This window comes from Danio rerio, chromosome 14 (genome assembly GCF_049306965.1).
Source record: "Danio rerio strain Tuebingen ecotype United States chromosome 14, GRCz12tu, whole genome shotgun sequence".
Classification (NCBI taxonomy): Eukaryota; Metazoa; Chordata; class Actinopteri; order Cypriniformes; family Danionidae; genus Danio; species Danio rerio.
Genome location: NC_133189.1, coordinates 16,790,765 through 16,814,257, shown reverse-complemented (window position 1 = coordinate 16,814,257; position 23,493 = coordinate 16,790,765). Strand labels below are relative to the sequence as shown.

Genomic DNA, 23,493 nt, shown 5'->3' with positions numbered 1-23,493 from the left:
CAGAATTTCTATCTGCTTATATCCGTGCCATCTGTAATATAAGCCTTGTCTACACTACACTCATCTGAGGAAACCCTGCTGCTCCTGTGAGACTTCCATGATGTATGTTTTGTTATTTCTTCAGTCAATCAGGGATCAAAAGCTGAATTTGAGTGATGAATCAGTTGCCATCCAAACATCTTTAAACACCCACATGAGTAATAAATACTCTTATCTGCTGATGACTCAAGTTCTGGGAGTTCTCTTGAAATCTAATTCAAGCCTAGTTTTGAGAGCACAGAGGCACGCTATTTATTATTCATTGCAGATAAACGCTTTGTCAAAAAGATTTTGTCATCTTGGTTTGTATTTGCATATTGCTTGTTTTGGGCAACCCAGGCTCATTGAATACTGCAAAAATATAAATATATATATATATATATATATATATATATATATATATATATATATATATATATATATATATATATATATATTGTTTACTTAAAGGTTTTGTCATATTTATAGTCCATACATTCTTACAAATTCAGAAATCAAAAAGCATTTTCTTGATAAGTAAAAAAAAAAGCTAAAAGAGTAAAATAATCTAGGCAAAATTAATTTGCTTACCCTAAAGCACCCAAATTATTTATTTTGACTTAAAAACAATCACTTGTCTAGAAAATCCTTATTGATTTAATGATTGATTTAACTAAGTATTGTTTTTGTGTAGTAGTATTGTTTAGTGTTTATGTGGTAATAGTATTGTTTTTGTGGTATTTATTTGGTGTTCTCCAAAGAACTGCACAAAAATTATCTATTTATTTGTTGAAAATATGTCTCTGTAATAATCATTAATCTACAACATAGGCTAATTGTGAAAACATAGCCCTATATAAGTTTCTGGAGGCCACAAATTATGTAGCTAGAGCTACGTATGGCTGTGTCTCATTTTTTAAATGAACGCTACGGGGCGGCTTGAAGCCATTCCTTTTCACGCTTACCAGCTGACTGCTTACCTCCGTATGGACAGCTTTCCCGCTAGTTTGTCCCGTTAGCTTACCATGTACATCAGCGGAGTGGGGACACAGAGAGGAGTTGACCACATTAACGGGGTTCATGTCCGGTGAAGAACAACAAATAAATAAATAAATTAAACAAAACAAGTAAATAACAGGGTGAAAATGTGGTAAAATCTGAAAACATGGTAAAAATCAAATGAGGGCTTTTCTTTTTCTGGATTGCTTTTGAAAACTGTTGGTTGGATTTAGGGAAGTGGGTGGACGCGTCAATCAATAAAATTGATTGGGTTAAGGGAAGGAGGAGGATGGCTCTGTCGAACGGTCAGTCAGTCAGTCAGTCAGTCAGTCAGTCAAAGTCAGACAACAGCGGCCTATGGTGGGTTTATGTGAGGACAGCAGACATGAATGGCACTCGCACGAGAAATCTGAGATCTCAAAATGCGTACACAGCTGCCTCTTGTATATTCGCAAAAACAAAAACTGGAAAAAAATGTACCCCTGGGACTTAATTCGCAGTCTGCAGAAATGTATATAGAGGAACGTTGTCAGAATGAGGCTAGGTTGTTAATATGAATAGAAACAAAATCCGCTCTTGTCATACTGCCCTGTAGCGTTATAGAAACTGCAGTCAAGAATATGTTGAAGTATGTTTTTGTGGTTTGACAGAAACATTGGCTGAGGCATGTTTTTCCAATGAGCCGGGGTTGGTTTCAGGCCTAATTCCCCCAAATGTTAGAAAACAACAAACTGGTTTAAACTTTTACAGAGAACCTGAAGGTGAAGGCGAGACACTTATTCCCAAATCTAGTTCAATGCAATGAGCTTTGTAGAGATATGTGCATGTCCTCGATCTTGTGATGGAGTTTTGTAAGAAAGATCAGTAGGGGGTTGATGAAGGTCAAAGAGAACAACAGTCTGACTGAAATTAGTACTCACTTCTTGACTGTTAATTCAAAAACCCCATGAAATCAAAATTGCTGCACTCAAAGTGGGATGTGGGTTTATTCATGCTTAATGATAACTCCAGTTTTAAACTATAAAGGTATCCTATTGCCTGGAATAGTGCTACTGTTTTGTTTGGCAGGTGTGCAATTATAACTTTTTTTTGGTAATAGGACAGTTGAGAACAACAGGAAAGGAGGGGTATAAAGGAAGATTAGTGAGATCGGGATGGAACCATGACCCAGGAATCGATGTGAGTGCAGCTGCTTTATGTGTCAGTACGTTTAACCAAAAGGCTATCTGCACTGACTGCTGAACAGGTTTTATTTGGCTCAGAGTGAATATTTAGCACTAGCTGTGCATATTTGCCTATGTTGCAGTATTTTCATCAGATTTTTCACATCGTCTTTTAGCTTTATTTGGAGCTAAGTATACAGCAATCATACAGACTGTCATTTAGGATATATTCTGAATTCCACACATAATCTCATTAAATCTTCTTCTATTAAGAGAGCTAGTAAAAGTGTATTTAACTGTGAATGCAAAATTATAATATTAAAAAGACAAAATATATATTTTTCTCCAGTTGTATGGTTTAATTTGGCACATGGCACAATCAGCATGTATACATCTGGTATACATAAATAAATATTAAATATATTTATACATAAATATACATATAGAGCTATTAAAAAGACAATTGTTGTGGCCTCAGATTATAATGTCGAGAATAAAACTAGCACAGACAGCTGGTCTGCCCTATGAATATTGGTATACTTTTAGCCTAATAGTTGATAATAACGGTCATTTACACTTTCTAGTAAACAGGAACAAAATCTTCTTAAAAGCCCTATACATATATGTATGTATGCCCATATTTATATATATATTTAAAGAAACACAGGTCTACACTGAAGTCAGGTTATTCAGTGTGAAGAGGCCACTGTCTCCAGTCAAGAGGAACGCTTACAAAGTCAATGAAATCATGTCAGTTAGTTCAGTTCAATCTTAAGCTATCATTTTCTCTTGCATGTAAAATAATAGATTTATTTTGTAATTCTTAAGCAAAATTAGACATATGTAACTTTTTAAAAAATAACAAAAAGTTCTATTTCGCAAAGACATGACAATAGACGCAATTGAAACACTACTTGTGGTGAACAAAATCAACGCAGTGGTAAAGAAGCCCCACCCCACCCCATCACACAAATATTAAAGAAAAAATCATGGCAAAGGCAATCAAACACACACAACACACACACACACACACTCAAATATTCCCTTTCATATCCAGAATCGCTCGCACACACACACACACACACACATACACACCAGTCAAACAGTGCTCTGAGCATAAGTGTGCATTTCATGGGAATTTGACGCAGGAGTAAATAGATAATTTTGTTGTAAAAGATGCACTTTGCTTAAAACAAAACAATTACAGTAATGTCAAAAGTCTTTATCTCCAGTATCCATGGAAATGTTTCAAACAAAAGATTTTCAGTGGAATCAAGAAAAAAAGTTAAAAAAACGCGAGGTTACGCAGCTGGAAAATGAGTCGGAGTTACCATTTCAGTCCACCAGTTTTCACATTTGTCGTCTACCTAAGCTTCCTGGAATCCAACCACTCAAGTTGGATCACTATGTTCCACACAAACTCATCTCAGGGTAAGATCGTCAAATTAAAAGAAAAAAAAACAAAAAAACATCAACAACAGCTCTTTATAAGGCAATGAAAAGAAATTGAAAAAAGCAAAGCAAACATTTTATGCAGATGTCACCTTAGAGGCCACTGTTTTGAAATGTGTTTCCCACAAAAGACTGTGATGGGAAATAAAATGCACTTCCTTGTTTTTTTTTTCTTCTGTTATTTATTCAAAAAAAGGTGATCGCCCCATTCGCCTGATTCTGCTTAAAAAGGCATTTTTTTTTGTTCCTTTTAAAATGATGATTAGAAAAAATACTGCTTGAAATGCTCATCCCTTTTTTGAAGGAAAGAGAGCAGTTCTGTTTTGGCAGGTTTGCACAACTTGACATCTGGAAAGAACTTGTCACTGCTTTTTGCAAATGTTTATTCAAATTATTTTGTTGCCATCATCATCCTGAACTCACTCCTCTTGCTGTAATGTTTTCATTAAAACCAACGACTTGTCCCCTTCACCGCCATAAAGCTATACGCGCGTGGTGGAGTGGGAATGTGGTAGGCCAGTGGAGTTGAAACCGGCTGTGAAGGTATTGTATGGATGTAGGTTCGGCATGCCCACTAGTGAATTGGGGATCATCGTTATGGTGTTTGGTGTCATGAGTGGGATATCGTCGGGTGAGCGCCTCAGAGTAAGCGCGTAGTCGGGAAGTGAAGCGAGTCGCAGTGGGTCTCCCGTCGGCCCAGCGTCACACTCATGATGTGTCTGGTTCACCTGCAGGGACATAATCTCCTCTTCGGGGGCATGGCGATTCACATCATTGGTAGTAGTGGCTCGTGGTGGGCTGGGTTGCGGGTGCTGTTCTTGTCGCCGCTTATCCTTGCGATAGTACAGAGCAGCAAATGCAAGAACATTGAGGAACAGCAGCGAAGCTCCTACAGCGATGGTTACGCTCAGTTCAGTGGAGTAATCTCTGGGATTCTCCACCACAAGAGGTCCTGGCTCCTCTTCTCCATTCCATTGTTCCTTTCCACTCTCACTATTATATGCTGGAGACATTGGAGGCCGCTTGGTGTTAAATGGCCAGGCTTTGCCATTAGGACGCTTGGTAGACAGGGAATTTTGAGTTGTTTCGAGTGGTGGGACTTTAGTTGTAGTAGAGGTGTAGTGGAACATATCATGGAGGTTGTACAGATGAGGGACCAGGTGCTTCCAGAATGCCACTTTAGTAGCACGGTAGTGATCCCGGACTCGTGGCTTTAGGCCAATGTGCAGGTACAGCTGATCTTGAGGATTGTATTTAGACCAGGCCACCTCTTCAAAACGATTGGCTTTAGTGTGAATAAACTTGGTATCCTGAGGCACTGGTTTGTTGGGATCCCTGCAAAACAATCGGAAAATTAATTAACATTTAATGTGTAATTGCTAGAGTTAAAGGCATAGAACATTTAAATATTTCAAAATATGAAAACGATTTATTAGTGTATTAAAACAGACAGTAATTCATAGAATTTTAAAGTTAAAGTTCAAAGTTTAGCAAAATACAGGATTTCTTAGAAGTTTGGAATAATAAAACTTTAATGAAACAATTAAAGCGTTTTTATGTTTAGATAAAATATTCTGTTAAAGTTGATGATACATTCCATTTAATTTTCCATTGTGGTGTTATTCAAAATCATTTAACCCCTGGGCACTCTAAAGCAGAGGTATTGGAGGAAGAGAACCACTATCCTGCAGTGTTTAGCATCAAACCTAATGAAGCAGCAAATCAAACTTTTCAGGGACATTTGAAAATACACAGGCAGATGTGCTGAGGATGGTTTGCAATAAACAGTGGGTCCCAAGGAACTGCTCTAAGACAGGGGGTCTAGTTATTTTTCATAAAAGACTATAATTCAGCAGAGTTTAACACCTATCTGAACTCATTCCACTGGGTTTAATTTTAGACACACAGTGACAAAAATCCCTGTTTCCATTTCGAAGTACATTTGATTTTGATAGATTTTGGTAGTGACTAATCATATGTACACTTTAGTTGTCATATTTGCAACAAAATCTTATCCACCTGAACAGGACATATAGTCATAATAATTTGCTTTAATAAATACTGATGTTTTAAAAACATTTAAATCACTTCTTTAAATACAGCTAAACAATCTTGCATGAACCGTTCATTATACCTTGTTCCCTATGCTCAAATTGCATTAAAAAAGCTTGCATTTTTGGACCAACCAACATGCATTCGCAGTCCTAAGCACTTACAACACATGAGCTGTTTCTATGGCAACTGTAACTGTAACTGCAGTGACACAGTGACTAGACTTGGTGACCAATTGGCTACTGGCCCTTTCATTAAGATGGTGAGACTTGTTTTGCTACATTGTGCATTATGCTTTTCTTAAATCTAAAGTTTTTGCATACACCACAGGCACACTGATTTCTAACACTATGCTGTGACATCATAGCATATTGCATTTAAATTACCCCCACACCACACAATTCTACTATATGATATGATATGATGTTCCTCATTTTGCTTTGGAGTTTTGCTCGAAATATAGATTCAAATTCACCTAATGTTCAAACGATTCACCTGATTAATCCTTTTTTAAGCTCATTTGCGAGAGCCTACTTTTCTCTGATTGGTCAGAAGTCCCAATCTGTTGTGGTTCTTCATGCAGTCGCAGTGTGTAAGAAACATAATGTTCATTATTTCAGCAAATGTAAACACAGACAGTAACAATTGTTTTGATGTTACTATATCAATGAACAAGTTGATATTTTGAAGCTTTATTGCAAGCATGACATGAGCAAGATTAATGTTTTTATGTGTAAAAGGTGCTTGTCATATGTGTATGTGTGAGTATTTAGTAGCATAAACAGTAGTGTCTACTTAGCATATGCAAATGCAAGTGCACAATGTATGTACAAACACCTATGACCCATGATAAACACATAACTAATCTACTGCGCAGTCTCACAGCTTGGCAGGTCTGATATTGGAAAGTAATGCGTGCTGTCATAAATAATAAAAAAGCAGGGTCTTCTTATAGGATAAGAAAACTCAGTCAGTGAATAATAACAAGACACTGATGCATCAACACTCTACTTGCAGTGCTACGTTACCAATTTTAATCTCGTGACAATAAACATTTTAAACCTAAAAGATGAACTTAGCAGACTCTAAATTATCAAATTCCCCCTTAAAGCTAACAAATGGTAATGTTGTCTTAATTGATGTTTAGCATACATACAGTTGAAGTCAGAATTTTTGGCCCCCCTAATTATTAGCCCCATGTTTATTTTTTTCCCCAATTTCTTTTTAATGGAGAGAAGATTTTTTTTCAACACATTTCCAAACATAATAGTTTTAATAACTCATGTCTAATAACTGATTTTCTTTATCTTTGTTTTGATGACAGTAAACAATATTTTACTAGATATTTTTCAAGACACTTCTATACAGCTTAAAGTGATATTTAAAGGCTTAACTTGGTTAATTAGGTTAACTAGGCTGGTTAGGGTAATTAGGCAATTTAGAGTATAATGATGGTTTGTTCTGTAGACTATCGAAAAAAATAGCTTAAAGGGGCTAATAATTTTTACCTTAAAATGTTTTAAAAACATTTTTAACTGCTTTTTTTTCTAGCTGACATAAAACAAATAAGATTTTCTCCAGAAGAAAAAAAAATATTATAACACATACTTGGAAAATGTTCTTGGCTGTTAAACACCATTAGAAAATATTTAAAACAGAAAGAAAATAAATAAATATTCAAAGCTGGGCTTATTCTGACTTCAACATTATATATGATAAAATGTAAATAAGTAATAATTTGTGTGTAATTTGTGTAAATTTTATTTATCATAAACCTTCAATATTTATTACTTTGCAGATGTTTTAAACCCATTCAGAAACAGCTACATTAAAAACTACCTGAAAAGTAAAATTTGAAAAGGTACAATAGGGTATATACCGAGCTAGTGTTGTTCCCATACTGATAAACTTCCGGTGACCTTTCATTGTGAGGTTATTTTTTTTTTCATTTTATTCGATTCCTTTTACAGCATCAATGTTGTTATGTAATTAAAATACAATAAGTTAAATAGACTTTGGCATTCATTTAGTTGCTCAAGCGTAAAACGAGACATAAGCCTCATTCGCGCCAGTCAGAATCGGCAGTACAGAAGGTTAGCACAGAAGGTCCATTGAATATACTGGGGTAAAATAAATGCTCATATTATAAAGACATGGCAGGCAAAATGTAATTTAATGCAGTGCTTCTTGTACAATCTGAGCCCCACTTTATATTGGATATCCCTCAGCCAGTGGAGATAGCTGATTTTTAAAGAAAACAGACCTTAAACACACCGATTTCAGTTTACCGGAAACGGTTAACCCAGGTTACTGGGAAATTAAAAGTCCTTTTAGCATGCTTCAACGTATACCCTATAGAGACACTTTAAGTCTATAACCTTGATTTTTGCCTTGATTTTTTCTACCACAGAGTGATAGTTTACCCAAAGAAAAAATATTAGGTCACAATTTACTCACCCTCATGTGGTTCCTAAATAGACATTTTGAAGAAAGCCAAAAACCTTTAACCATTGATTTCCATAGTAGAAGAAAACAAATAATAAATCAGTGGTTACAGGTTTACAGCTTTCTTCAAAATATCTTATTTTATGTTTAACACAAGAAAAGAAAAAACAGTTTTGGAACAAATAAAAATGGTCCTTTTTGGGTTAACTATGCCTTTATGCTAATGTTTGTTATGCAGTAAGAGTTCATTGTATTGTATTGTATTGTATTGTATTGTATTGTATTGTATTGTATTGTATTGTATTAAATTGTATTGTATTGTTTAGCCTATGCATTTGTGCAAGCTTATATATTTTCTTTTACCAGTGGAGTAAAGTAACAAATTACAAATACTCAAATTACTGTAACTGAGTAGTTTTTCTCAGAAATTGTAATTTACTAAGTAGTTTTAATATTGTGTACTTTTACTTTCCTTTGAGTACATGTTTAGTGCAGTATTGTTACTTTTACTCCACTACTTTCCTTCAACCTGCAATCCCTACTTTACTTTTTCTTGTCTATAGGGATTAGGTAAATTGCATTATAATTGACTACTTCAAGACATGGAGGATTTATAAACGCCGCAAACTGTTCGGAAACATGAAAAGTGTCCAATAAGATGTCCAAAATCTTTACATGCATTAACCCAGAGACTGTTTAGATGCATTTTACTGATGAGAAGAAGATGGATGTTGGCTATATGATGACCTCAAAATGGCCTTAAACACCCAGCAGGCACAAGACGTCAACATGACATCAGATTGATGTTGTACCCAAACGTTGTGAGTACGCCGCATTTTGTTTGGAAATGAAAATCGGGTTAAACATCAGGCTGACGTCAGTGTCCATTGTCCAACCTAAAATCAACCAAATATTAACAAATAATGATGTTAAAGCTTGATGTTGAGTGGACATTACAAGTAGACCAATAGGCATTGAATTTTGGTCACCTGACATCATGACCTAATTTTAACCTAATATTAACGTCTTATGATGTTGTGTGCCTGCTAGGAAATAACTAAATGCACTACAGAATGTTAAGTTTACACACATCCACAAATTACATGTAAATGCATCAGCTTTTTACAGCATAATACTCACTACTTACTAATCTTAAGTACTTTAAAATGTATATTATTTACTCATACTTTGAGTAATATTTACAAAAGAAAGTATCTGTACTTTAAATCTGAACTGAAATCTGTACAGATATGTACTGTAACTGTACTGAAAGTATCTTACTCTACTTGCAATACATTTTAGGCAAGTAATAGTACTTTAACTTTAGTATGATTTTTCTGTACTCTTTTCACCACTGTCTCTTTACAATGGTGAATCAAAATAATTCACATGGAAAATAGTTGTAAATAATACAAAAGCACTTTAGGTCCACTAGACACTGCACCCATTACAAGGCTTCCACAACTGAGCACTCATGCAATGTGTGCAAAGGTGCACATTTGAAGCCATGAAAAAGAGTAAAGATAGTGATGGAATATAACAAAAAGCTGAAGTGAAATACAGTCTAAAATGGGGGTGTCTAATCCCAGGGGGCCACTGTGCTCACTCACTTTCCTTTACTCTTGCAGCAGATGCTCTTCCAGCCACACCCAGCTCTGAGAAAACACTAGCTTGTGAAATGCCAGTGCTGGAAAACAACCAAACACTACGACCAATTACAAAATCACTTTTTTAAGGGGTTTAAACATAGTTGTGTGGCAACATGGCGTGAATATAGCCAACCTCTAGTGGTAAAAATTAATTTCTAAATAAATTTTTTTATAGTCACACTTCATAAAAACAGTCAAGACTTTGATTGACATTCCCCCATTGCACATGTCATCGGAGTGGTGAAGCCCCACCCATTAGTGATGAGCTCTCCCTCCTTAGAAAAAAACAGTCCTGAGTGAGAAGCAATCATCCACCATTAGATAATCTGCCGTTATACTGATACCACATTTTTAAAGAAAGGGCTGGGAACTGATCTCATGGGAATTTAAAACAACAGTCACCAAAATGGCCCAATTTGAATCCTAAAAACAAATCAAAGCCTAAAAGTGGCAGTTTTAAATAGTCGTGTGGTATTTTAAGCTTAAACTTAAAATACACACTCTAGGGACATCAGAGACTTCTTCTACTTCTTGTTAAAAGGAGCACAATTGGTCCCCTTTAACTCTAATCCAAATTGAATACTACTGAACCAGTTAATCTAGGTGTATGAAATTACTAGAATCTAGTGTCTTGGAACTCAGGGCACTCCAGTAGACTCATGCTTTAAGATATAATAGTGAATAAAGGCATCTGTTAAAAAACAACTTCCTATTTTTATTATCATACTTTAAAATATTCAGTGTTAAAAAACATCAGCATGCTTCCTTCCTGTCCACTTTTGAGCAAAACACTTCCTTCATTATGGATCAGACTAAGCATGCATAAAGACAATTAGCTTGCACCCGTTCCCGGTACAACCCTTAGTGTTTGAGCCAATAAACAAAACAATTCACGCTATAGACATTCCTCATCATCACTGCGCTACTATTCATCTTGTTTCCCTGTCTTTTTGTATAAGGTTACCACACATTTCATCCAAATCATCGTTTTCTATTTCTCCCTTGTGTGGCATTACGCCACAGCTCATGTCTCTAAGCACCTCTGCCTGCTGGGCTTCACGCATCCACGGCTCTTTCTCTGTAAAAAAAGGAGATGGGCCAGAGGCTTTTAAGGTGAAACCCAAATGAATAAATCAACAGCTGAGATGTGCTTCAGGATGCAACTTGTTTTTGATAAAACAACAGCAGTGCATCCATTCCGTTAATTGCTTTGGGAAAGCAGTGCAGATTGCATTAACAGCGAGTGTGCTGATAGAAAGCGGACCATATTAATCTAAACGCTAAAGGGGGGATGCTGGCAAAAGGCCCTCGTGCATGCGTGTTTGTTCTATTAGTCTTTAGCCTCCAGGGGTCACTGTTTCTCCAGCTGAAATTACAAGCGCACAGAAGGCAAAGCAAGGTGGCATTTAGTCTCCATGGCAGTAATGATTTTTCATCTGTTTTAACATATGGCATAAAGAATAATCACTCTTTACTTGTTGCCTTGTAGCTCTACTACTACTATACTATCCTGAGTATTTCAGTTATACACAAAATTGGCCACCAGTAAAACATAGACTAGACATAATGAAAGACTTGCAATATATTCGTTGTAAAATAAATATTTCATCAGAGTCAACAGAGGAATATTCTTTTTGCCTAGCATGTGGTATGTTTACAACAATGTTGTAGACATGATTTGACAAAAGACACTCCATGGAGTAGACTGTTATGAATACTGACGTGCCCTCAAAAGCCAGAGATGCTGTAGGGATGGCTACTGTAATTCACAATGAATAAAATATGACTACAAGTCAACAGATTAGGTTTTTAATTACGCTGTCTCTCAGTGTTTGTTTCAGGACAACACCACTTTTGCATGTGGAAGAGTCCTTTGAGAAAATACATACAGTATAAGTGACAAATGTATTCAGAGAGGACGACATAATATATGTAGCCTATTCCAAAAATGTAAGAAAAAAGGTATTTTGATCTGTTGTAAAAGTCAGCATTCTGAAATCATGCTTGAAATTTTATTTGTTTCATTGTGAAACTGAGTATCTTGATGCCACTTACAAAAAAATCCTTTAATGTTAAACAGTGATGTGCCGATTAACTATCAAAATGATAAAAATTATACACACACACACACACACACACACACACACACACACACACACACACACACACACACACACACACACACATATATATATATATATATATATATATATATATATATATATATATATATATATATATATATATATATACATACATACATACAGTTGAAGTCAGAATTATTAGCCCCTTTGATTTTTTTTTCTTTTTTAAAATATTTTCCAAATTATGTTTAACAGAACAACTGAATTTTCACAGTATGTCTAATTTTTCCCATGGAGAATGTCTTATTTGTTTTATTTTGGCTAGAATAAAATAATTTTTTTAAAAAACATTTTAAGGTCAAAATTATTAGACCCTTTAGGCTTTATATATTTTTTTTGATAATCTACAGAAAAAAACATTGGTATTCCATAACATGCCTAATTATCCTAACCTGCCTAGTTAACCTAATTAACCTAGTTAAGCCTTTAAACGTACCTTTAAGCTGTATAAAAATATCTAGCAAAATATTATTTACTATCGTCATGCCAAAGATAAGATAAATCAGTTATTAGAGATGAGTTATTAAAACTTTTATGTTTAGAAATGTGATGAAAAAATTCTTCTCTCCGTTAAACGGAAATTGGGGGAAAATAAACAGGGGGGCTAGTAATTTAGGATAGCTGATAATTCTGTCTTCAACTATATATATATATATATATATATATTAGGGCTTTACATTAACACCCACCAACCTGAAAATGCAGGTAGATTTCAGCTGTGGTGGTTTAAACTTTAGACAGCTACTCTCACTAGCCACTTTGGCTGGTTGAAGATTTTTAATTAAATTGTAGTCTTAAAAGCAGGGTTTGACAATAGAGATGGCCTAATATGCATGCAAATGTCATCTTAAAATCGAGAAGCAGCATGACTGACAAAAATAGCGTTCGCATGAAAAGCAAGCAGGTGGATACTGATTGAGAAGATGATCACTCACGCACAAAGGTGATGTGATGTGCGGGACTGTATAAAAAGCATGCACACTCCTGTTTCCTGGCGTGAAGCAACCGTGCCTGGAAATGCAACTGCTGTGATCGAGCACCAAAAGTCCTTCTGCTTCCAAAAGCTGCTAAAGAATGTTTTTAAAAAATATCTTTTTGAAAGCAGCTGCTGTTGCCGGTTTAACTTTAACCATTCTTTGACCATAACAGATTATGGGCCTAATGTTAACTGTGTGCATGTGATCATCCATACATTATCACACACAGTATGTTTTTCATCTGCTTTCTTTTACAATTATTTTTGTTAATATGGTTTAATTATCAGTCTTTACAATAACATTACTTTAATAGGAGATTAACTTCCCATTTATATGTAGTTAACTGGTGATCTGGGAGACCTTTAGCCAGGACAGATTACTGTGCATAGTTTTGGATCCATGGCAATATATATATTTTTTTTATGTAATTGTTTTTTTTGATGAAAGGTTTTGTTGAATAAAAAGAGCATGTATGCAGCTATATTTTGCTTGTTTTGAGATATTATTTAAAAATTGTGTCAAAGAAATAATTATTTATTTATTTTTGGTGTGGTCAGAGAAAAAAATTGGTAAATCCTTAGTGTTGAGCCCTGAAGTCATGTGAAATAAAAACAAATTGCAATGCGACACTATAAAAACCATAACCCATTTGCTCATGCACATTAAGCAAGTTCATACACAAAAAAGTAAAATGAATGAGAAGACATGTAAACATAACACAAAATCAAGTAATTTAAACATGCTAAACTCCACTTTATGCATAAAAAAATTAAATACAAAATTGTGGCTAGTGAAAATGGTGAGTGGCTAGTAATGTTGGAAATCTATTAGCCATAGTGGCTTGTGGTTAAAAAAGTTAATGTCAAGCCCTGTATATAATATATGTATATAATATATAATATAATATAGTAATATATATTTGCGGTACCAATGGTCCATTCTATGCAAAACAGCATATCAACAGATAGAAAGCCTGAGTTAGTTTATAGAAAATTCATATGCTTTCATCTTTCCCCCCACCTTGTCTGTGCTTCTGCAAGCTGAGAAGTAAATGAAGATAGGTTGAATGTCAGCTCAGCAGCCGATAAATAACCGGTTTTATTAGGCTGGTAATGATCCCCAATGAATATTGGCAGCTGGAGCATGATGACTTTGTAGCTGAATATCAGTAATTAAGTTTCAAAGAAGCAGGCAGCGGAGGTAAGGTCATATTGATCCGCCACGGTGCAACATGCCAGAGAACAGGACATCAATGAATCCGCAGTGGCGCAGCATATATGAATTCCTGCTGCGTGGCGGTGTGCAAGCCACAGTCAGTCTACCTGGGGCATTCTCAGTTAATAGGAAATGCTGGAACCTCAATATTACCACACATTCTAATAATAGTCAATCAACTGACTAGCATGACACAGCATATTTTTTTTGTTAGATACAGTAGCAGAGTTTGCAGTGCCATTGACTGCTGATTTGAGGTCATTTGTGCTATTTTATATGTGTTTAGAAAGGCTGCAGACCAGCAGTGATCATATAGTTTTATTGGTGTTTTGCATGTGAAGATTGTCAATGCAGATGAAAAAATTGTTTAGATTTTAACCTATATTGATAAGAGATAGAACTATTCTTTTTGTTTTAGCAGGGCTTATGAAAGATTCTAAAGATTTACTTGTTAAATTAGCAAAGGTTTTTTGCATCAATTTAAAAATATATATTTTACTTTCTGTCACAAGCACTTCCTTTCATGAGACACATTACAAATGCAATTGAACACTGTGACAGTAGCTGCACACTCATTCGCAACTACTGTGCTATGCCAGACACGTGGTTTGATAATTAAGATGGTCATTGCTGAAATAGATGCATATATGTTAGTCAGATTGGGCTGATCTGATTGATCTGATAACACATGGACTGCATCCAAGGACGAAATATTTGGCACTACTGTTGCTTTCAGTTTTAGAACATCAGAGGAAAAACAGGCATCATATTGAGTGCAATTAAGGAGGAGGAAGATGGGAAATGATGCGAAATGACAGGAACAAACAAAATCATTCAGTTGTCTGACACGTTATTAAAATGAACTTCTGTTATGTTTTTATACTAGTTTATCCACAGAAAAAGAGTTGAACAGCTCTTGTGATTGATGGACAGACACAAGTTGTTAAGAGAACATACACATTTATATATGCATGAAAATATGAAGTAAATACTGTTAATGGGTTGATTTCAAATCCTGGCATTTACAATGCATCCGGAAAGTATTCATAGCGCATCACTTTTTCCACATTTTTTTTTAATGAAACAGCCTTATTCCAAAATGGATTAAATTAATTTATTTCCTCAAAATTCTACACACAATACCCTATAATGACAATCTGAAAAAAGTTTTTTTTGTAATTGTTGCAAATTTATTAAAAATAAAAACCTGAAAAATCACATGTACATAAGTATTCACAGCCTTTGCTCAATACTTTGTTGATGCACCTTTGGCAGCAATTACAGCCTCAAGTCTTTTTGAATATGATGCCACAAGCTTGGCACACCTGTCTTTGGGAATTATTGCCCATTTCTCTTTGCAGTACCTCTCAAGCTCTATCAGGTTGGATGGGAAGCAACGGTGTACAGCCATTTTCAGATCTCTCCAGGGATGTTCAATAGGATTTAGGTCTGGGCTCTGGCTGGGCCACTCAAGAGCATTCACTGAGTTGTTATGAAGCCACTCTATAGATATTTTGGCGGTGTGATTTGGGTCATTGTCTAGCTGGAAGATGAACCATCGCCCCAGTTTGAGGTTAAGAGTACTCTGAAGCAAGTTTTCATTCAGGATGTCTCTGTATACTGCTGTATTCATTATTCCCTTTATCCTGACTAGTCTTCCAGTTCCCGCTGCTGAAAAACATCCTCACAACATGATGCTTCCACCACCATGCTTCACTGTAGTGATGGTATTAGTCTGGTGATAAGCGGTGCCTGTTTTTTCCCAAAAAATCGCCTGGCATTCACACCAAAGAGTTCAATTAGTTTCATGTGGTCTGAGAGTCCTTCAGATGCCTTTTGGCAAATTCCAGGTGGGGAGTGGCCTCCGTCTGGCCAAGCTACCAAACAGGCCTTGGTGGATTGCTGCACAGATGAGTGTCTTTCTGTAAGGTTCTCCACTCTCCACAGAAAAACGCTAGAGCTCAGACAAGAGTGACCATCGGGTTATTGATCACGTCAAAGGGCGTACTTACACAATGTACAGTTGCCTTGAACTGGGCTAAAGCACGCTTGTCCTCCCTCCCGTCTCCCCTGACGGCCCGCACTCACATTACATTCGGGCCTGGGGATGCTTACATCTTCAATGCTGCACTGTTCAGCAAGTGCTCTCGCTCAGCACAGTGGAGATTTATTTTAGTTATATCGTTTAAGCCATTTGATATGCAGTGACACGCAGTCAAATATTTCGCTGAACAGATCAGCCACTTTTCACGCACTTAAACAATCATAAAGTCCTCGTGCTGCAGGAATTAGGAGGTTTGCTGAAGGTGCGCGGCTGTCGTACAGTGACGGGTTTGACTAGATGGCCGGCCAGCTCTAGGAAGAGTCCTGATGGTTCCAAACATTTTCCACTTAGGGATGATAGAAACCACTGTGCTCATTGGAACTTTCAGAGCAACAGAAATTTTTCTGTAACCTTCCCCAGTCTTGTGCCTCGAGACGATCCTGTCTCGGAGTTCTACAGACAATTCCTTTCCCTTCATGCTTGGTTTGTGCTTTGACATGTACTGTCAACCCTGGGACCTTTTATAGACCAGTGTATGCCTTTTAAATCATGTCCAATCAACTGAATTTACCACAGGTGAACTCCAATTAGGCTGCTGAAACATCTCATGAATGATCAGTGGAAACAGAATGTACAGAATTTAGCTCAGTTTAGAGCTTCATGGCAAAGGCTATGAATACTTATGTACATGTTATTTATTATAAATTTGCAAAAATTTAAAAAAATCTTTATTGACATTGTTATTATGGGGTATTGTGTGTAGAATGTTGAGGAAATAAATGAACTTAATCCATTTTGGAATAAGGTTGCAACATAAAATAAATGTGGAAAAAGTGAAGCGCTATGACTACTTCCAAATGCACTTTAAGAAGAGCAGAAAACCATAATACATTTATATAAATGGGTAAGATTTGAAGTATGAAATTGTATGTTTTTAATCCAGTGTCTTTTAGATTTTCATGACTTGAGGTTAGGCATTTTGCGAAACATTTAATAATGTACAGTTTAAAGGGTCACAAAGCACCAAAACACATTTTTTGAGTTGTTGACAGTCGCATATGTGTCCCACACTGCTAAAAACACTATTAGGACACATATATTTACCAAAAAGTGAAAATTGGTTGTTTTTGTGTTATTTCGAGCAAATTTGTACTTCCAGTTTGAAATGATTTTTTTAAGCTGTGTCACAGCCATGAGATCTTAGTGTGTATTGCAGTGTGGAGACTGGACATCTGTAACTGGGAGTACCTTGTTACGTCTCTGAGTGTGCTGCAGTCATTCACAAGTAAGACTTGGTTCAAACCAATCAGCGCTCTATTGTGTATGCGGTGCAACTTCATTAATATGCATGATTGCTTCGAAGACTGTTTTTAACTGTTACAGTGTTCAGACGGCAGAGAGACGCCACGTTTTGTTGCCAAAACAAGTGGGAGAACAAGAATTGTTTGAAGATACGAGTCGTCAGTGTTGCTTTTATAATTTGTTTTCATTTTCCTCTATTAGAGCGTAGCTGGACTCACTTGTGTATTACAGCGCACACGATGCACGACAGAAATACGTGTCTAAGGAACATTTTTTTACTCGAGAGCTTTTCTCATCTCAAAATGGTGAAATACGGATTTGCTGCTCGTCTCCTTTTAATAAAAACGCGGTTCCAGTTGTTGTTGATTGTCCTGTCTCTACAGGTTTGGTAAGTGAGCGACAAGTGGTCTTTGTTTGTTTATTCAAAGGCAAAGTATCATATCATCAGCAGTACTTTTTCAGTGTTTAAAGATGGACTTTAGTCAAATGATTTCTAAGTGAATAAAGTTTACTGTACGTTAATATCACTACAATATTATGGACTGAAAAATCTGCTGTAAATGCTGTTCTCCGAGTGTAAACATGTAAGCACCACAATCAAACTTACCGTCGTGTAGGATTTTACTGCATTTTGTGACAGGAATAACACACACGGCTTTCTGACGCTACCTACCGCGTACATTTAAGTTACAGAGAAATGCGGAGAGGATTTTTTCTCTCATTCGCCGTGCGGTAACAAACATTGCATGAAAAATACATGTTTCCAGCTGTTTCTCGAATCAAATATCTCGTTTTTCACGAGAGGCATTAAGTCCACCATTTTAATAATTTGGCAAATAGTTTGATTATCAGCGCGTGCCCAAACGGACACTCCAATTTTTAAGCACATTTTTACAGACCTTCCCTCTTTCCCTCCTCCGTCACTCCCCACTAAACAGAGCTGGACACGCCCACTTTCCTGACTTGGTATGAAAAAACCATGCTGAAACAGGGGGGTTTCATGGCCCTTTAAGTCAGAATTATTAGCCCCCTTTGATTTTTATTTCTTTTTAAATATTTGCCAAATGATGTTTAACAGAGCAAGGACATTTTCATAGTTTGTCTGATAATATTTTTTCTTTTTGAGAAAGTCTTATTTGTTTTAATTCAGCTAGAATAAAAGCAGTTTTCCATTTTTTAAACACCATTTTAGGAACAAAATTATTAGCCACTTTAAGCTTTATATTTTTCTGATTGTCTACAGAATAAACCATCATTATACAATAACTTGCCTAATTACCCTAACCTGCCTAGTTAACCTAATTAACCTAGTTAAGTCTTTAAATGTCACTTTAAGCGGTATAAAAGTGTCTTGGAAAATATCTAGTAAAATATTATTTACTTTCATCATGGCAAAAATAAAAGAAAGCAGTTATTAGAATGAGTTATTAAAATTATTATGTTTAGAAATGTGTTGAAATAAACTTCTCTTCATTAAACATAATTTGGGGAAAAAACAGGGAAGGGGGGAGGGGGCAAAGCAGTGGCGCAGTAGGTAGAGCTGTCGCCTCACAGCAAGAAAGTCACTGGGTCGCTGGTTCAAGCCTTGGCTCAGTTGGCGTTTCTGTGTGGAGTTTGCATGTTCTTCCTGCGTTCGCGTGGGTTTCCTCCGGGTGCTCCGGTTTCCCCCACAGTCCAAAGACATGCTGTACAGGTGAATTGGGAAGGCTTAATTGTCCGTAGTGTATGAGTGTGTGTGTGTGTGGATGTTTCCCTGAGATGGGTTGTGGCAGGAAGGGCATCCGCTGCGTAAAAACTTGATGGACAGCACTGTATACTATTTCCACAGTCATTTGAAAACTACAGTAATGTTAGACATCACTGCATTTAGTGAGGTATCAGAGTACCAGACACTGAATATGTATGCTTTACATTTTTACTGCATTTTCTCTTTACATTTCTAATTTATTCACAGCATTGTGCAAAACAATAAATGTTTTTATTTAACAATAACTGTCACCCTTATTTACAACAAACATAAACTTCCTTCGGGTAGAGCTGTGCACAACTGTAAACAATATTGCAGTGCATATCGGAACTGAACCTACAACACACAAAGGTCTGTAAATCATTCATGAAATTGTTCAATTTAGAAGACATTTTCAGTAAAATTAAGATTAAAATTTTTTTTTTATAAAATTTGCTAGACAGATTTTGACAACTAGTTTAACATTTTTGTCTGTAATGACTCAAGTATGAAATAAGGACTTTTAGTTTTATATGGAATGACTATTCTATATTCACAAGTTTAGTTAATTGTGACTGACCTGACAGAAGCAGATGATAATGTTATAAATAGCAGAGAGTTGTATGAAAGCAATAGATGCATGTTCAAAAGCATTTGCAATTTGTTGGAAGGAATGAGAAACTGTTACTAGGATGTGCACAAATGACAAACTGTTTTGAGAAATACATTACCTGTTGTGCAAATGTAAATAGTGTAATGAGAAATGCACCAAAGCGACTGAGAAAAACTGTAATAAAGGGACTAATGAATGAATGAATTAACAGGGGGCTAATAATTCAGGGGGGCTAATATTTCTGAGTTCAAGTGTATGTGCTATTTGGACATAAATGTAATCTCAAACCATGCGAGTTTTGTTGAAGGGGAAGTGTGGTATTAATTTAACTTGATCAGACAAGTAAAGGAATTTCATAAACAAATAGCAAATAGATTTTTTTAGAATCTAGACTATACTCACAGGCTTATATGCTGTTAAAAGTTTGGTTAGTGGCTCAGTGGTTAGCACTGTTGCCTTACAGCAGTCCAAAGACATGTGCTATAAGCATACTGGGTAAGTTAAAATATCTGTAGTGTATGAGCGAATGTGAATAAGTGTATGAGTTTCCCAATACTGGGTTGTGGCTGGAAGGGCATCCACTGTGTAAAACATATGCTGAAATAGTTGGCGGTTCATTCTGCAGTGGCGACCTCTGAAATAGAGACTAAGCTGAAGGACAATGAACGAATAAATAAAAGTATGATTATTGTGTTTGTGATAATAAAGCAATAATTCTACCACTTATTTTGTTTCATCTTGGCTTGTTTTTGGATGCAGATATTCTGTACTCTTTTAAACGATTAATAAAATGAAAAATAGCATAAAAATTCTATAATCAATGGGAAATCTTTGAAATGGTGTGGAAAGAGTTAACGCTGTGTCTGTGATGCAACACAATCAAAGAGAGGTTCTTTTATACTGTGATGTACATCTGAGTGAATTATACATAAAAGACTAAATGGCACAGGCTTAATTCTATCAATTGCTGGATGATGCAGATGATAAAAGAGAAGGCCAGAATGGTTTTCTTGATAACCAATCACATTATAGCCTTGACATCACTGAATTGCTGTCAAGGTTGGATGACAGTCAATCTTGCTGGCGTACACTGAAAAAATAAATCAGACGTGCTGTACATAGAATCCTATCTGCATATTGATGCATCTTATAAAAGATAAAATCCCCCAAAATAAAAGCATATCTAAACATACAATGAATAATTATTAGAAAAGATGTTGATGATTGTAATAAGCTGTTTCCTAACAAAAGCAGTTTATTCAGTGTGCTGAAACCTCCACTGATTCATTAAATAAGGCCTCTTGTCTTCTTGCCAGTGTACTGCGGTGTTATGCTTCTTTTTGTGTTAACCTTGAAGGCTTCCCCTAGGGGATGGGCTCTGATATGAGCCAGTGCGAGCCATTTGTTGTTTATTGATGTTATGGGAGTTCATATGTTCTTAATTTTTTGGTTATGGTACTGAACTTTTGCATATTTTGTTATGGATCTGTACGCTAGTTTATTTGAACAACTGCTATTTTATTAAAATTGATATATTATTATTATTATTTTTTTTATATTGTTATCATTTTTGTTTCATTGCTTTTATGCATTTTGATTTTAGTCATTTTAATAAAACATTGATTAAATACATCTGTAATTAAATCTTTAATTACACAGTTGGCCATCCCTTACATCTTAATCAACCCTTAAACCTATACCAATATCACCAAACCTTTTCATAACCCTACCCATATCCCACCTCAAGGGCACTAGAAATGTTCTGCAATACATTATGAACACAGTTAGTACATTGTATCTATTGTTTGATGCAAGTACATAACAGTTAAGGCCACTTAATATAATGTGGAACCCAACGAATTAATGATAGCTTAATATTTAAATAAGCAATAAATGAGATATTTATTATTATTATTAAATGTTCTTTTGTTTAAAGATGATTTATTATTCAATTAATTTGTTATCATTATTTTATTTATAATTAACTGTAAAATGTATGAGTCTGATTTGTTGGGGTTTGATTAAGTACTTTATTATAAATGATTATAAAGCCCCAGGTTCTGTGTCTTCACTATTCAGTATAGGAAACTTTGCCAGTGTCAATAATGCATAATAAATGTTTTCCTTCCCCAACGACCAAGCTGGTGCCACATTCATTCCACTAACCCACAATTTGCCTAGTGTACGTGCAAACGGAGCCAGTGAATTAGCTGACAGCGTTCTGTCAGGCCGCCCACTCAAATCGGTTCCTAAACTGCTAGAATGTTTCAGCGGTTCAGGCCACTTGGGCTTGCTCAGTGAAGCAGTACTTCAGCCTCTATCAGAGCTACTCATTCAGATCTCAGGCCCGGAGAGAAAACTACTCTACGACCATTGAGATTCTCAAACTAGGTTGGACTTCCCAAACACCACCCTAACACCAAAGGGAGAGGTCTGTCTTAAGATATTTTTGTCAAAGAATCCAACCTTAGCAAGGCAACATTCCTGTTTCCTGATAGCAAATTAAGTCTGGACAAGATTCCAGTGTAAATGGACATTTAATTAGTTTTTTTTTTTTTTTTTAAATGAGTGGTTCTTGCTACACCTTTTTAAAAGGTATACATTTGTATATAAAAGAATATATATTAGTAAAAATTTTAGGAGGAACACTTTTGTACTTTTTGGGTACTTTTTGATGGATGTATTAGTATGGACTTATTAGGCACAAATTTGTACCTTTTGAAAAGGTACCACCCCAGTGACAGCTTGCGTACCTTTATTTCTGAGTGTAGGGCTAACACTAATAAACTAATATCTCTTAATGCTTGCGTTATGCAATTTCCACCTAATAAATAAAAATTAATTATTAGTGATTGTGCACACTTAGAAAAAAGGTACAAAAGCTGTCACTGGGGTAGTTACATTTTAAAAGATACATATTTATAACCAAAAGGGTCCTGGATTTTACTTTAAAGGTACATATTAGTACCTAAAAATTACATGGTACACTATGTACTCAGGGTGCAAATTATAAATTGACGGGGAGGTCAACTTTTTTGGTAATGTTTGTATAATACATGATTCAGTGAATCAAATGTATGTGTTTATTTCAATTACATCTAATTTATTAATAAAATGTATCTAAGTTTTCAGTTTTTTCATGGTATATTTAATCTTTTCAGGCCTACAGTAACCTCAGATTAGCTATTTCAGAGGGCACTGTAGGTCAAACTATGCATCTAATTTCACTGTTTTACAAGAAAAATGTCTTGCAAACATTTACCATGTCTATAAGTGCTCTGGAGCTACCAAATTCTAACTGGTAAATTATTATAATTATTTGTGTTGACTGTTGTGTTGACTATACATTCATAATGGTATGTTCAATGAACGGATATAGGGGTGGTCAAATGTATATTCATATTATCTATTCTTTTATTAATATTATTATTTAACCTACAGATTAGGGCGTCACGGTGGTTCAGTGGGTAGCACAATTGCCTCACAGAAAGAAGGTTGCTGGTTTGAGCCCCGGCTGGTCTGTTGGCATTTCTGTGTGGAGTTTGCATGTTCTCCCCGTGTTCCTCTGGGTGCTGCGGTTTCCCCTACAGTCCAAAGACATGCGGTATAGGTAAACTGAATAAGCTAAAAATCGGCCGTGGTGTATGAGTGTGGGTGTGGGGGTTCATTCCGCTTCTTGATAAAGGTACTAAAC

At 35.8% G+C, this 23,493-nt stretch overlaps 1 protein-coding gene across 4 annotated transcripts in view; it reads right to left on the bottom strand.

The window, feature by feature from the left end:
- Positions 1–2,516: 2,516 nt before the first annotated feature.
- nlgn3a (neuroligin 3a) overlaps positions 2,517–23,493 on the bottom strand; it is a 310,046-nt gene continuing 289,069 nt past the window's right edge. For 3 of the 4 annotated variants that reach the window (XM_005157199.5, XM_021481038.2, XM_005157201.5), the window contains one exon: positions 2,517–4,967. In XM_005157199.5, the coding sequence (XP_005157256.1) occupies positions 4,115–4,967 (853 nt within the window). In that variant the 3' untranslated portion in view covers positions 2,517–4,114. 4 annotated transcript variants of the gene reach the window in all.